Here is a 16,294-nt window from a genome sequence, read left to right on the forward strand (position 1 = left end):
TTTTGGTTCCAACTTGCACCTTCATTTTTAAATGTGTACCATTCTACAAGTTCATATGGTTGCTACTCATTATCAGGATAGTTTGTTACATTTAACGTGCAACTTTTGTTTGTAGAAACCTGCGAAAGGTATTGGTTAGAAACCGCATGGTTATTTATGTGAATGTGAATGTACTGTGATGACTATGATTAAAATACCTATGAATAATGCTTGAATAAACTTGCAATAGAGGTTGAAAAATACATATAGCCATTCTTAGAACTAACACAATGCATTTGATTTTAAAGTGATTGTAATGACACTGTTAGCATGTTGATATTCCATATTTCCTAAAGCAGTTTGCCTCTTCCTTACTGGTCAAGGGACCAGAGGCAGGGACGCCACCTGAGTTTCAAAACAAGAAGGTCCAGTAATCTCCGCTACCAGTAATCATTATTTACCTCTATTGTTCTGTTGTGAACTATGGTCTGGCCCCTGATTGAGACCAGAGTTTTATCTGTAACATACAAAACCAAGTGTACTGAGCCAGTAATCTAAACAACTTGGCCTCAATTGAGAACTACTAGGAGAGCCACTGCCATTCTTTATTTTTGCATTTATTACAAATAATAATACACACAGAATAAAATTGTACATTAAATTCAATTATTTGTGTGAGGATCAAGGAAATAAAGGCTCAGACTTTGCGTCATTGGTGATCTTGAAGCTGACGCCTCGTTTCAGCCTTGACAATTATCAACTGTCTTCTACAAGTGTGCCCTGTTGCCGTTGAGCATGGTCAGATGAATAGGCTGCTTTATGTTTATATATTTAATTCTAATAGCCACGCAGCTCTGGCGGTATTTTAGGCCCATATTGTAGCACATAAAGGAAAGTGGTGTCTTACAAAGCAGGTTATATTTTACTTAGCAGCAAAACGCCCTTATAAAAAGCCCACTTTCTAGCATGAGCCGTATTTTACAGGCTCTTATTAAATGAAGTGATCATGGAAATTGAAGATTAGACCGCCCTATTTCCAGTCATAAACCAGAATTAACAGGCGCTGTCCCTGAATCTGAGCAACATAATAGAAAATGTTGAGAAGTTCTATGAGGACCCCCAAGATTATATCATCACCTCTTATTCATGGCAGGTTATATTACAACATTAAAACAACCAAGGTCAATCAATGCCACTACGTTAAAGAGTTCTGTGCTATGGTATATGGTATTCAAAACTCTGATCACTGCACAATAGCAGTAGGCTAAAACTGATTTAGGTTATCCTTCAATAATGGTTCTAATGTGTAAAAGGGGTCTCTCAGATTTCTATTTTGTGTTTTCTGTGGTGTATCTTCAGTGATACCCAGGATAGAGGAAGTTCGTTGCGAAACTCTGTATTTACATGAATATTTACTGCTGTCAAGGTCACAAATAACAACAGCTAGCCTTCAAGAGTGGTTGTACAAAACGGATACACAACTTCACATCGGAATATATTACATGGTTCCACTCGGTGCAGCTGTCTTCTGTCACTTCACCATTTGTCCGTCTTCATTTGTGTGATTGATCAAATTCTCATATTTTCATTTATTTTCAGTGAATCCAGACAAAACAGGGCTTCCTAATCAATTCTGCGTTTCAGGGTGAGCGATTGTCATCTGACAGTAATGAAAATAAATATAGCATGTCTAATTTGGATGGGCGACAGGTATTCATCAAAACTTTACAGACACAAGACTGGATCCAACTGCCACCATGAATACTCATCTCCAAGTAAACATGATTCCAATGTTCAAACTGTAAGCTTTTTGTTTTGCATTGCTTTGGCTTGGCTTGCAACTTGTAGACTTAGAAGATAAGTATTGACTTCTCTGATGGCTCTACTTAACATAACATATACTGAGGAATTACCATTAAAGCTAACTTTAACCAACAAAGCGTATCCCTTTCCACCCACAGCCCCTGTCATCCCCTATACAGGTTGAAAATGGCAGATTTTGGCATTGATAAGGGCCTACATTGGAATGCAGTGGCTGTACGGTAACATGCTATACATGACGTCAGAGCTCAGGTTCCCCACTTCACAGCGCTGTATGGGTTTTGATTGACAGCCGATATAAACCTGAGCACCGCGCGCAACAAGAAGATACCCCCATCCCTCCTGCTAATTGGGATACTTTGCACATTTGTTGTTGTCTGAGTGAGGGAAATACTGTAACTCAAGAGGAGTCGATGTGTTCTAAAAGATGAGACGTTGAGGGTTATAATAAACATCGCTATTTATTATAAATAGGTGCAACATCATCAGACTTCTGGGAATGCTTGTGAAACAGCCCAAACAGACCAGGACGAGGTTCGGGGTTTGAGAAGTCAACGAGGGAAGTGACACATATTTCCTTAGTTGTTCATTTTCTCGAAATCTAAAGGCACAACCTAGATTCAAGGCAAAGCCTTAGGTAGTTGAACATGTTATTACGCCAACCTCATCAAAGTGACAAACTGACACGTTTTAATTTTTGTCAAAAACAACTTTATATCGAAGGAGTGCCTTTGATTTGAGGGCCTGCACATGCGCAGTTCGGCACGAGACGACCATTAGACCCAATTACATGTTTCTACGCATGAGCTTAGCTAGCCAACGTTGAAATGACATCGCCTACAAGTGTGACCAGGGATTTCTATTGGAGAAGCAGTTTCTACCTATCTTCATACTGTACTGTCTTTGATGAGTCTGTTTGTCGTATTGTGAATAAATTTTGCAGCGGAACACGCACTTGAATGGACTCATGACTCCATTCTATGCACACCAAAAGTACAATCTGTTTGTCTGAAGTGCCTCTTGAAAGCCTAACACTGTAAGATCATATTTTATAACTTACCTAGCCATTTTGGCAATAGAATAAGCTTTCAAATTCAACAGTATGTTAGGCCTACTGCTGCTAGGTAGCTCTCTCTCTCTGCTCTCCCCCTCCCCTCTGTCTGTTCTTAATTGCAGGAGTGAAGTCTGGTGTAAGGGAGTCAGGGTTCCAGCTGCAGCTCATTCACCATAATCACCTCAGCCTTAAAGACCCGGTCAAACTTGCCACTCATCGTCAGATCATAGTCAAGACGACCATGTTAGTCTCGCTGCTGACTCAACCTGGTTGTTTTCGCTCTTTGTGTTTTTGGCCGGTTCTATTTATATTTCTCCTGTGCCACAGATTATTGGAACCTGACTCCTGCCTCCGCTTCACTCCTGCCACCACCATCCTGCTTTCCACTACTGGACCTCACATTTGGACTCACCACGGACACTAGGACGTTACGGTACCACTCCTGCTCAGAACCCTGGATCTGTTACCCTCCCTGTAGACCTGGACTTGCTCTTCCCCTATTTTTGGAAACCTGGACAATTTAACTTTGAAATAAACCTGTTAAACCTTCTCTGGCTCGGTGTAGTTGTCTTCATTTGGGTTCATATTCAGTTTAAATCGTGACACAGTAACAACAACAGTAATTGTGTGATGGTGGGGACGTAGGGCTATGTTCCAAACATAAAACTAGTGTTCATGCTTCAGTTCCTCAATGGCAAAGCTATGAGAGCTCAAAAAAGCACCTTATAGTGGAAGGCTCTTTCCTTGAGTCATAAAAGTGCATTGAAATTACTTAGGAACTGTGCACAGTTTGGAAAGGTGTGTGTCCATTTGGAGACACCAGTTAGACCTCACTCAAACCCTTGTAATCGTTTTTTCTTATCTTGCACCTAATTCAACATTTGTATATACTTATTATGTTACTGAATGTATCCAGAGTATTTTCAGATTTCATTATTGACAAATGCTGTGAAAAGTACAGTAAATGTAAAATGCACATAAAATCAACATGTTTGGATTCAGTCTTTTGTCAGGTGAACTGTTGTGTCCTCACCTTTGTTCTGATAATTTCTCCATAATCTCCAAAGTGTTGTCTTTGTCACGATCGTCGAAAGGAGGAGACCAAAGCGCAGCGTGTTGAGCGAACATCGTAGACTTTATTTAATTAAAGAAACCACGATCAAAAACAACAAACCAAATAGGACGAAAGTGAAGTCCAAATACTGATATACACTAACAGCAACAAGGAAACAAAAACCCACAAAACCAAGGTGAAACCACACCGTATAAATATGGCTCCCAATCAGAGATAACGAGCCGACAGCTGACACTCGTTACCTCCGATTGGGAGTCATATGACTAATCAACATAAAGAACAATTAACCCAAACATAGAAATGCACAACCAGAAATCCCCAGCATAGCAATACACCCAACCAATGAAAATAAACAACCCTGGCTCAAATATCAAGGTCCGTGGAGCCAGAGTGTCACAGTCTTTCAGTTGCTGCCATGGTAATGCATATGCTTTTTATAGTTATACTGTTAGAAACATTTACATTTGGCCCTATCCATACAGGCCAATTTTCACGAGTATGAAAATTAAAAAGTAAAAAAGTTCTACAGGTAAGCGTATTGTACGTCAGTGTAACATGCTGACAAATGTAACATAAATTGAAAAGTACGACAGTGGCAAGAAACATTTGTAGCAATTCTGTTCCTCTCTTATACAAAATGGATTTGAGTGTGGGTCTCACTGATGATCACATAAAAAACGCAATATTCAAACCTGCCGTTTAAGCTCACCTACTTTGCATTCAACATTGGAACACATGATTAAGTTGATAATATTCATGCACGTTCACACCTGCTCTCCTCCATTTGAGATAAGCAGGGATTATTGCTTGGAGACGAGTTTGACTTTATTTGTAATTGGCATGTGAATATGAATGACAAAATTCAAACAAAGACAAACCCATAGTTGCCCTGCTGTGCCCAGGATGTGCTTTGAGGCCCATAGGTAGGTGGCAATGCTCTGAGCTATACAATCCCACTGAGCCACATTGGTACTGTAATTAATGTTTCAGTTTACATTCCCTTTGGTGTTCCCTCATCTCAAATCATAGGGAAATAATCATTTGAAAGCAATTGTCTTCCTAGAGTTGTTATCCTAGTCACCTGAAACCAAAGCACCCCTTTCCTTTTCTCTTTCAGAATGAACTGAAATGAATTAGAAAGGAACACTAGCTAGGTTTCCATCCAATTGGCGACAGATTTTCATGTGAATGTTCAGAATTCCGCTTAAAATCAATATGCACATTTTCCCACCAGAGATGTGTTTCCATCAAATTGACTTAAAAATAACTTTTGCGGTTAAATTCCCATGTACAAAATATGGGTTTCCATCACATTTTCAACTCTACTGATGGTTTTGTCACAAAGAATGTTATATAGCGAATGTTCCAACTCTGGTATTGGCACATGTGCTCTATCCAAAAGCTTGCATATACAGTGCGGGTATTACCTACATCCCTCAAACTCAACTCTAGACCTCGAAGCCAGTTTCACTGCATTTTTTCATTGCGCACAGTTACATGCACACAATAATATGATTATGGTGGATAGTCAGATTAATGCAATGCTTTGCAAGAAGAACAATTTCCCTAATAATCCTGTTTACACATCAAATCAGGCTACTTGATGGGACTTTTGATGAAGGCAGAAAATCGGCAATGAAAATAAACATTCTATCACAGTGACTATGTTATTGTTGCGAAGTCTATTTGATTCTGAGTTAGGACATTTAAAGTTTGTATGTGAAAACTATTTATAAGATGCATGCTTTCAGTTTTTCTGAACTCACTTCACTCGCGCATAAGAGGGAGGCTTGCGCTGTTGGTGCAGGCACATGCACAAATCAAATACACCACTGGAATGCCGATTAAGCTGTTTACATGTCCTAATAATTATACAGTTGAAGTTTACATACACTTAGGTTGGAGTCATTAAAACTCATTTTTCAACCACTCCACACATTTCTTGTTAACAAACTATAGTTTTGGCAAGTCGGTTAGGACATCTACTTTGTGCATGACACAAGTAATTTTTCCAACAATTGTTTACAGACAGATTATTTCACTTATAATTCACTGTATCACAATTCCAGTGGGTCAGAAGTTTACATACACTAAGTTGACTGTGCCTTTAAACAGCTTGGAAAATTCCAGAAAATGATGTCATGGCTTTAGAAGCTTCTGATAGGCTAATTGACATCATTTGAGTCAATTGGAGGTGTACCTGGGGATGTATTTCAAGGCCTACCTTCAAACTCAGTGCCTCTTTGCTTGACATCATGGGAAAATCAAAAGAAGACCTCAGAAAAACAATAGTAGACCTCCACAAGTCTGTTTCATCCTTGGGAGCAATTTCCAAACGCCTGAACGTACCACGTTCATCTGTACAAACAATGGTACGCAAGTATAAACACCATGGGACCACGCAGTCGTCATACTGCTCAGGAAGGAGACGCATTCTGTCTCCTAGAGATGAATGTACTTTGGTGCGAAAAGTGCAAATCAATCCCAGAACAACAGCAAAGGACCTTGTGAATATGCTGGAGGAAACAGGTACAAAAGTATCTATATCCACAGTAAAACGAGTCCTATATCGACATAACCTGAAAGGCCGCTCAGCAAGGAAGAAGCCACTGCTCCAAAATCGCCATAAAAAAGCCAGACTAAGGTTTGCAACTGCACATGGGGACAAAGATCGTACTTTTTGGAGAAATGTCCTCTGGTCTGATGAAACAAAAATAGAACTGTTTGGCCATAATGACCATCGTTATGTTTGGAGGAAAAAGGGGAGTCTTGCAAGCCGAAGAACACCATCCCAACCGTGAAGCACGGGGGTGGCAGCATCATGCTGTGGAGATGCTTTGCTGCACTTCACAAAATAGATGGCATCATGAGGAAGGAAAATTATGTGGATATATTGAAGCAACATCTCAAGACATCAGTCAGGAAGTTAAAGCCTGGTCGCAAATGGGTCTTCCAAATGGACAATGACCCCAAGCATACTTTCAAAGTTGTGGCAAAATGGCTTAAGGACAACAAAGACAAGGTATTGGAGTGGCCATCACAAAGCCCTGACCTCAATCCTATAGAAAATGTGTGGGCAGAACTGAAAAAGCGTGTGAGAGCAAGGAGGCCTACAAACCTGACTCAGTTACACCAGCTCTGTCAGGAGGAATGGGCCAGAATTCACCCAACTTATTGTGGGAAGCTTGTGGAAGTCTACCCGAAATGTTTGACCCAAGTTAAACAATTTAAAGGCAATGCTACCAAGTTCTAATTGAGTGTATGTAAACTTCTGACCCACTGGGAATGTGATGAAATAAATAAAAGCCGAAATAAATCTTTCTCTCTACTATTATTCTGACATTTCACATTCTTAAAATAAAGTGGTGATCTTAACTGACCTAAGACAGGGAATTTTTACTAGGATTAAATGTCAGGAATTGTGAAAAACAGAGTTTAAATGTATTTGGCTAAGGTGTATGTAAACTTCCGACTTCAACTGTAGATATTGCTCAGAAAACCAGGTGTTTTAAACGCCGTATGCTTACTTAGATTTTGACCTTACACCGATTAAGATAAGCAGAGTAAGGTGTTTAAATGACTATTTCCATACTCTGCCTACTGCCATAATCAGTTTAATATCAAATTATTAGTGTGTATACTCATTGTTCCCCTCTGATTTAGAACTGGGACACCAGGTGGGTGCAATTAATTATCAGGTAGAACAGAAAACCAGCAGGCTCCGGACCTCATAGGGTAAGAGTTGAATAATGATGAGTTTATTATGGACATTAAAAGCAAATTTATTTTTATTTGTCAAACGGCAGCCAAGCATCAATCATCACGTCACCTGAATAAGACCCTCTATATTTATTGGAATGGAGCATCAAGCTCATAACCTTGCACTTTCACCACCCTGTGAAGTTCATTATAATTTATTTAATCTGTAGCCTAATAACATTTTTACGAAGAGGTGGCCTTGGTCTAGCCTCTGCCATGTCCCCAACAACCGGATGTTTTGGTTTACAAGGGAAATGGAAGGAGAGCCTGCGACGTTAACAAGGCGACACTCAATCTTAACCCACATTTACTGGATTGGTTGAACAGTGCAGAAGAGGACCTCCCGACAGTTTGTAGGGGATCTAGTTTCAGGCATTTATTTTACGCCTGCTACGTTAGGTTAGCCTTGGTCTGACATTACATTCCCTATGCCTTGTAATGAGCTCTCCATCTGCTCCTTGGGCACCTCTGTCTGCCGTGTAGACCTGGGACCTGTGCCTTGTCACATGGCCAACTGTTCTCAAGCCCCTCTTGTCTTTTATTTGACATCCCAGAGGCGTGATTAAGACAAAGTCTTCCCAGATTCCCGGGCCATAAGGTCTACCATATGTAAGGACTAGCAACCGCAGCCTAATTACTTTAATTAATTAAATTCATGATTTCCTCTAAATTGAACCCATTCATCACGGGTAGACGGTCTATGCCCATTAATGATTTAAACTCATCTATAAAGGAGTTATGGAGGACAAGAGGTGCTTGGCCCGCTCCATTATTTTACTGCACTGTAAATTGCCATGAGCAGCTATTTACAAAGAGCGGGATGCATTATTCATATGATGTTCTAACTTCAGATGAAGACATTGGCGAGACCCTGCAATATAAATAAACCAGAGAGTGTGACTTGGTGTGCTCGTGTTCAATGTGTGTGTGTGTGTGTGAACTGGGAGCTCATCCTTTACTGCAGATGATGATGATGATGCAGCTAAGCTGCTCTATCTCTCTTATTTCCCGTTGGACACGAGACACCAAGCCCTTGTAGTGTAAGCCCTCTACTTCCTTAAGCCAGAGCCCCGTACTTTACCCCCGTTGACTCAGGGCTGCCTAATCCTAAGGCGATCTCACTGCCTATATTATGAATGTTATGAGCAAAGCACTGCATTGGCCTGGAAAATACTCTTACCACTGCCAGTAGACTCCTAGCATAGGCTCCAATTTGATTTTATTCACACCACATTGTACTATACCTCCATGTCTCCACTTGTTTGCATCTATGCCTATCAGCCTGAGGAAGATAAGACACGTAGATGCAATGTTCTCCTGTTTCTGGATCTGCATGATGAGAATATTGCGGCTGGATGTGCTTGCGGCTGTCATATCACTTAACCCTGAAGATTGGAAGACATTGTCTGCCACTTCGTGTTTGGTGCCTGTTAGTCCTCTCCCTGGCAGATTGTCACATGAATTTTAAATGGAGGCTTAATCCATATTTTCCATTCAGACAGGATTTGCTCATGGTGTCCCCAAGCGGCGTGTGGTAAGCTTTTGTTTCCGTGGCAAAACACCTCGGGAGGTGCTCCGTTACATGTCCCGTTGGATTTGAATAATATGCCATCTCTGAACTCGCTAGATTCATTGCTCTACATTGGGGTTCCGGGTCTTTGTTTGTCTAAGCAGGTATTTCATCACTTTCAGCGTTCAAACTGCAGGGTCAGATTAGATATTGGAGCTTTTCAAACCACAGTGTTTTGAAACCACAACAGTTAATAAAAACACTGGAGAGACAACCTCTGTGTGTGAATAAGGACCCTCTTCAGCACTTATCTACCTCACAACTTGCTAATACAATTGTGTCTATGAATATCATGCACAGCCTGACAGAGAAATGAATGCCACAGATTCAGTTTCATGTTTATAATAAAGCATAGGCTGTGTTCATTAATATCTGAAGAGAGAGCGGGAGAGAGATAAATTAAGGATATTGAAGATTGTGGTGGGTAGATGCAAGAGGTATAGAGCGAGATAAAGAGACAGCCGACAGACAGACAGACAGACCGACAACATAAAGAGACGAGGACAGAGGACAAACAAACAAAGAGAGAGAAGTAGAGAAAGAGGCTTACCCATTGCTGACATCTCCGGTACCCCGGCCTTGTAGGGCCCGTCCAGGAACTTGGGCTCATTATCATTGATGTCCTGGACCTTGACCACAAACTCTGACCTGGGCTCCACAGGGATGTTGGTGAGCCGGTCCACGGCCTGGGCCTGAAGCGTGTAGTAGGCCTGCTCCTCCCGGTCCAGACGCTTGGTGGCGTGGATGTCCCCCGTGTTCTCGTCGATGGTGAAGATGGAGGTGGAGCCCTCCCCTGAGAGCACGTATTTCACCTTGCCGTCCCCTTTGTCCACGTCCGAGTGGAGCTGTTATTGGAGACCAGAGACCAGAGACCAGTCAGTGGATAGGAGACATTCAGAAGGATTGGTGACTTATAATAACATATCCAATTATATACTTTACCATTATGATCGATCCATTATGTTCATCTGTATTATTTTAACATAGGTTCAAGGTTGGGTTTTCATGTGCAGAAACATGGTGCCGAAAAAATTAACAACTCTTTGAACAAGTGAACAAAATGCACATTGTTTGTAAAACAGGAGACCAGATGTCTCAAAGCTCTGTGAGCATGGCTGTATGTCTGCTATAAAAATGCATTCTTATAAGCAGTCTGGCAGGAATAAGGAGCGTTGCGTTGAGTGTTAACACAATTCTGTAGGATGTGAAGCCCAGAGCTGCCCAGGGATTACAGTGTGCTACATTTGAAGCAGGGTTATTTCTCAACCACTTCACTTTCAGAAAACCAAGGGCTGTGTCGAAAATGGCAACATTATTCCCTATATAGTGCACTACTTTTGACCATGACTGATAGGGCCATGTCGAAAGTAATGCACAATGTTACGAATAATGGTGCCATTTGGGATGCAACCAAGCGGGCTTCTGGCAGTATCATTTTTGTTTCCAAGTCAGTAGGTGTATCAAATGATTGCCTGGTTATCGCTGCGGGCTTAGTGTATGTTTTATATATCCAATAGAGCCTCAGCCGGACACCAAATGTATTTTATTCATGGATTCCATCAGGCTGTTGATGAATGGCATGTAGGGGGAATATTGATGGTATTGGTTGCATGGGCATGCCTCAGCGTGCGTCTCCTGACACTCCAATAGGGAGGCCATATGTTTATTCACCATCCCCTGCTGTCAGGGGCAAACTTGAGGTAAATTGTCAACCGCAGTGGAGAGTCAACATTTAATCTTGAGAAAGCCATCCATGGCAGTGTGTTCGGGTAAATACCACGGACAGGGAGGACAAAGCTGACAGCCCACAAAGCATGCAACTGGAGGTCAGGGGTCAACTGAATGCAGTATGTAATCTCTCTCTCTCCAAACTTGAGTTGTTAGCTTTACGCTTGTTTTTTTTTCACACTTTCTTCAATACCTACTGTAGAAGTGGAAAGGACCCTATGGGCTTCAAGTGTTTCACTTTAAATCTATTCAGAAGTTAGTATATTACATAAAATATGTGTGCCACAGTAGGTCCTATTAAGAAGTGTATCCCTGTAGAATACCGCCTCCTTCAGTTAATCTAACTCGTTTTTAAACCGTCACTGCTCATTTTCAGGTGCTATTTCAAACTTCTACTGTTATTATGTGCAACTTTCATCAAGCACCATAGTTGCTTCTCTTTCATCAAGCACCATAATACAGCTTTTATAATTATTCTCTTTGCCTCCCTTGATGTGAGCCCAGCACAGCCCAGCACATCATCGTAACTTAAAGATACTGCCGGCAGCGACGCAGCGAGAGTACGAATGGGTGAGTGGAACAGAACAGAAAAGCTCCAGTGAAATCAATGCTGACACGTATCGCCACTTTGTATGCAGACAGTCCTCCTGGGACAATCATGTTTGCTTTGTGTTTACTTGTTTACCTCAAGAGTGTGAAAAGACTGCGAACGGTAAAACTTTAAGGAGAAACAGCGTCACCAAGGCCATCTCTCAGCTGTTATTATCCACATTACGATGTATGGCACATTTCCATCACAATCACTGAGAGGCCGTTCGGTTTTTAATGGTTCTGGAGTCGCTTAATGGGGTTTTAATCTTTGATGTAATGTTCAGTCACAGTGTGTTAGCGCTGTTATTATTGCTGTTATTGCTGCACTGTCCATGTCTCTTTTCCTCCTCCCTGTTTGGCTGACATACTTTGTAGAAAACGGCAAAGACGACTGGAGGCCTTGGAAGCAAACAATGAGATTTTTAAAATAAATTATCAATAAATATATACAATCAGAGATGCATGTTTCAAGCTTTGTATTTCCCCTAATCTCTTAGGAGGAGAGAGAGAAAGAGAGAGAGAGAGAGAGTTTTCTTCTATTCAATGGACTGTGTACACACAGTTTTGAGCCAAGCGCAAATATAAAGTCCATACCCAGAAGCGTCCTGTGAGCAACACTGGCTCTGGTACACTCAAACAGCCTATTGGCTACAGCTACTGCTCAGGAGCGCCTTAATCAACAATCGCCCTGCAGAAACGTTTCGCAGAGCACTGCGGTTTGAACGCTTGAGTGTAATGGGTTTTCCACGAGGTTGATGACATGGTTCACAAACAATTCAAAATAAAATCCTTAAAGAAACAGCATTGGTTGATCTGACTGTGTTTTGTACTTGTGGGGTACTGTAATACACTTCTTTATGTTGTTGGGAAAATAAAAGGAACTATATGCTGTGAAGAAATTCTGCCTTAGTTATAGACCATTAAGTCAAACTAGGTACTGGAATGACTACACTTAGAAATAAAGGTGCTTTCTATAACCTAAAAGGGTTCTTCGGCTGTCCCCATAGGATAACCCTTTGAAGAACCCTTTTTGGTTCCAGGTAGAACCGTTTTGGTTCCAGGTAGAACAGTTTTGGGTTAAGTGTACAACCCTTTCCACAGATGGTTCTAATGGAACCCAAATGGGTTTTACCTGAAACCAAAAAGGGTTATATCTGGAACCAACAAGGGTTATCCTTTTGGGACAGCCTAAGAACTGTTTTGGAACCAAAATAGATACTGTATAATTATCAGGGGGCAGTCCTTATTTGGAGCATTATTGATCACCATCCTCTCCAGTTCCCTTTGTTCGTAGCTACAGTTGCTTTGCGAAAGTATGCACCCCCCTTGGCATTTTTCCTATTTTGTTGCATTACAACCTGGAATTAAAATGGATTTTTGGGGGGTTTGTATCATTTGATTTACACAACATGCCTACCACTTTGAAGATGCCAAATATTATTTATTATGAAACAAACAAGAAATAAGACAAAAAAACTATAACTATTCACCCCACCCCCCAATACTTTGTAGAGACACCTTTTGCAGCAATTACAGCTGTAAGTCTCTTGGGGTATGTCTCTATAAGCTTGGCACATCTAGCTACTGGGATTTTTGCCCAATCTTCAAGGCAAAACTGCTCCAGCTCCTTCAAGTTGGATAGGTTCCGCTGGTGTACAGCAATCTTTAAGTCATACCACCGATTCTCAATTCGATTGAGGTCTGGGCTTTGACTAGGCCAATCCAAGACATTTAAATGTTTCCCCTTAAACCACTCAAGTGTTGCTTTAGCAGTATGCTTACGGTCATTGTCCTGCTGGAAGGTGAACCTCCGTCCCAGTCTCAAATCTCTGGAAGACTGAAACAGGTTTCCCTCAAGAATTTCCCTGTATTTAGTGCCATCCATCATTCCTTCAATTCTGACCAGTTTCCCAGTCCCTGCCGATGAAAAACATCCCCACAGCATGATGCTGCCACCACCATGCTTCACTGTGGGGATGGTGTTCTTGGGGTGATGAGAGGTGTTGTGTTTGCACCAGACATAGCGTTTTCCTTGATGGCCAAAAAGCTCAATTTTAGTCTCATCTGACCAGAGTACCTGCTTCCATATGTTTGGGAAGTCTCCCATATGCCTTTTGGCGAACAACAAACGTGTTTGCTTATTTTTTTCTTTAAGCAATTGCTTTTTTCTGGCCACTCTTCCGTAAAGCCCAGCACTGTGGAGGGTACGACTTAAAGTGGTTCTATGGACAATTACTCCAATCTCCGCTGTGGAGCTTTGCTTGACTTCATTAAAACAAACTTTATTTTTTAAACTAAACTTTTAACTCTTTTCCCCCTGACCCATCTGTCTATCTCCTCATTTGAATTCCATGCTGTCACAGTCACTAGCCCATTCAAGCTTAACATCCTTATAATTTATCGCCCTCCAGGTTCCCTTGGAGAGTTCATCAATGAGCTTGACGCCTTGATAAGTTCCTTTCCTGAGGATGGCTCACCCCTTACAGTTATGGGTGACTTCAACCTCCCTACGTCTGCCTTTGACTAATTTCTCTCTGCCTCCTTCTTTCCACTCCTTTCCTCTTTTGACCTCACCCTCTCACCCCCCCCACTCACAAGGCAGGCAATATGCTTGACCTCATCTTTACTAGATGCTGTTCTTCTACTAATCTCACTGCAACTCCCCTCCAAGTCTCTGACCACTACATTGTATCCTTTTCTCTCTCGCTCTCCTCCAACACTACTCACTCTGCCCCTACTCAGATGGTAATGTGCCGTCGCAACCTTCGCTCTCGCTCTCTGGATAAGAGGGTCTGCTAAATGACGTAAATGTAAATGGATGGGTATAGAATATGAACCTGGTTTATGGTAAGGATTTGGTTTGTGGGGAGGGTTGGGGATGGGATATGGACCCGATTTAGGGTCAGGGTTTTTGGTTGGGGGAGGGGATAAACAACTTAATTAAAAATAGAAAGAAAAGGTATGGATGACTCTGCTCTTCTAGATGCAGAACGGGGGGAGTGCTTTGTGGCTGTGAGTGAAATGTTGTATGAGTGGTTATTGTTGTAATGAGCTTATTTTCTTTTTTGTCCAGCAGGAGCGGGAAGGTAGGATTATGCACTGCACAGGTCAGGTCTTTTCCAGAACAGGTAAGTATTGGTTGAGGTTAAGACCATTCCAGGTAAGTTTACTGAACAAAAATATAAACACAACTTGTAAAGTGTTGGTCCCATGTTTCATAAGCTGAAATAAAAGATCCCAGAAATGGTCCATATGCACAAATTTGCTTACATCCCTGTTAGTGAACATTTGTCCTTTGCCAAGATAATCCATCCATCTGACAGGTGTGGCATATCAAGCAGCTCATTAAACAGCATGGTCATTACACAGGTGTACATTGTGCTGGGGACAATAAAAGGCCACTCTAAAAGGTGCAGTTTTGTCACACAACACAATGCCACCGATGTCTCAAGTTTTGAGGGTGCATGCAATTGGCATGAATGTCAGAGCTGTTGCCAGAATGTTTTTTTCTCTACCATAAGCCGCCTCCAACGTCGTTTTAGAGAATTTGGCAGTACGTCCAACCGGCCTCACAACCGCAGACCACGTGTAACCACACCAGCCCAGGACCTCTACATCCGGCTTCTTCACCTGCGGGATTGTCTGAGACAAGCCACCCGGACATCTGATGAAACTGTGGGTGTGCACAACCGAAGAACTGTCAGAAATCGTCTCAGGGAAGCTCATCTGCGTGCTCGTAGTCCTCACCAGGGTCTTAACCTGACTGCAGTTCGGCGTCGTAACCGACTTCAGTGGGCAAATGCTCACCTTCGATGGCCACTGGCACGCTGGAGAAGTGTGCTCTTCACGGATGAATCCCCGTTTCAACTGTACCGGGCAGATGGCAATTAGCTTGTATGGCGTCATGTGGGTGAGTGGTTTGCTGGTATGGGCAGGCATAAGCTACGGACAACGAACACAATTGCATTTTATCAATGGCAATTTGATTGCACAGAGATAGCGTGATGAGATCCTGTGGCCCATTGTCGTGCTATTCATTCGCCGCCATCACCTCATGTTTCAACATGAGAATGCATGGCCCCATGTCGCAAGGATCTGTACATAATTCCTGGAAGCTGAAAATGTTGCTGTTCTTCCGTGGCCTACATACTCAGCAGTTTGGGATGCTTTGGATCGACGTGTATGACAGCATGTTCCAGTTCCCGCCAATAACCAGCAACTTCGAAGGAGGAGTGTAGCGCTGCATGAGGCAAATGGAGGTCACACCAGACACTTACTGGTTTTCTGATCACATCCCTACCTTTTTTTTAAGGTACTGTATCTGTGACCAACAGATGCATATCTGAATTTATTTCAATTTACTGATTTCCTTATATGAACTGTAACTCAGTAAAATCTTTGAAATTGTTGCATGTGGCATTTATATTTTTGTTCAGTATTTATATTTTAAAAGCCTTTAATGTTTCTAAAAGTTCATTGCAGGTAAGTATACATGTTGAAAAGTCAAGCATGTCTTTAAAATGCCACTCTGGATAAGTATAAGGTAAGTAACTGTTTTTAAAGGGATTGGTTAAGGGTTAAAAAAAGGTGTGTATCCGTTTCCATGTTAAAATGTCCTAAAATCTGCCTCAGCCATGCTGTTCCTCCATAGGAAAGAAACAATGGTTTAAAACAGATACAGTATGAGCAAGTAAAATGTGAGCATCCAGCGCATTAA

General features: G+C 41.8%; 1 protein-coding gene across 1 annotated transcript in view; it reads right to left on the minus strand.

Annotated features, from left to right (window-relative positions):
* Positions 1–16,294, minus strand: part of LOC121550060 (cadherin-7-like) — a 200,304-nt gene that overhangs the window by 79,782 nt on the left and 104,228 nt on the right. The window contains exon 3 of the mRNA XM_041862168.1: positions 9,809–10,103. Coding sequence (XP_041718102.1) covers positions 9,809–10,103 — 295 coding nt within the window. The remainder of the gene's footprint in view (positions 1–9,808; positions 10,104–16,294) is intronic.

Source organism: Coregonus clupeaformis, chromosome 34, assembly GCF_020615455.1.
Source record: "Coregonus clupeaformis isolate EN_2021a chromosome 34, ASM2061545v1, whole genome shotgun sequence".
Classification (NCBI taxonomy): domain Eukaryota; kingdom Metazoa; phylum Chordata; class Actinopteri; order Salmoniformes; family Salmonidae; genus Coregonus; species Coregonus clupeaformis.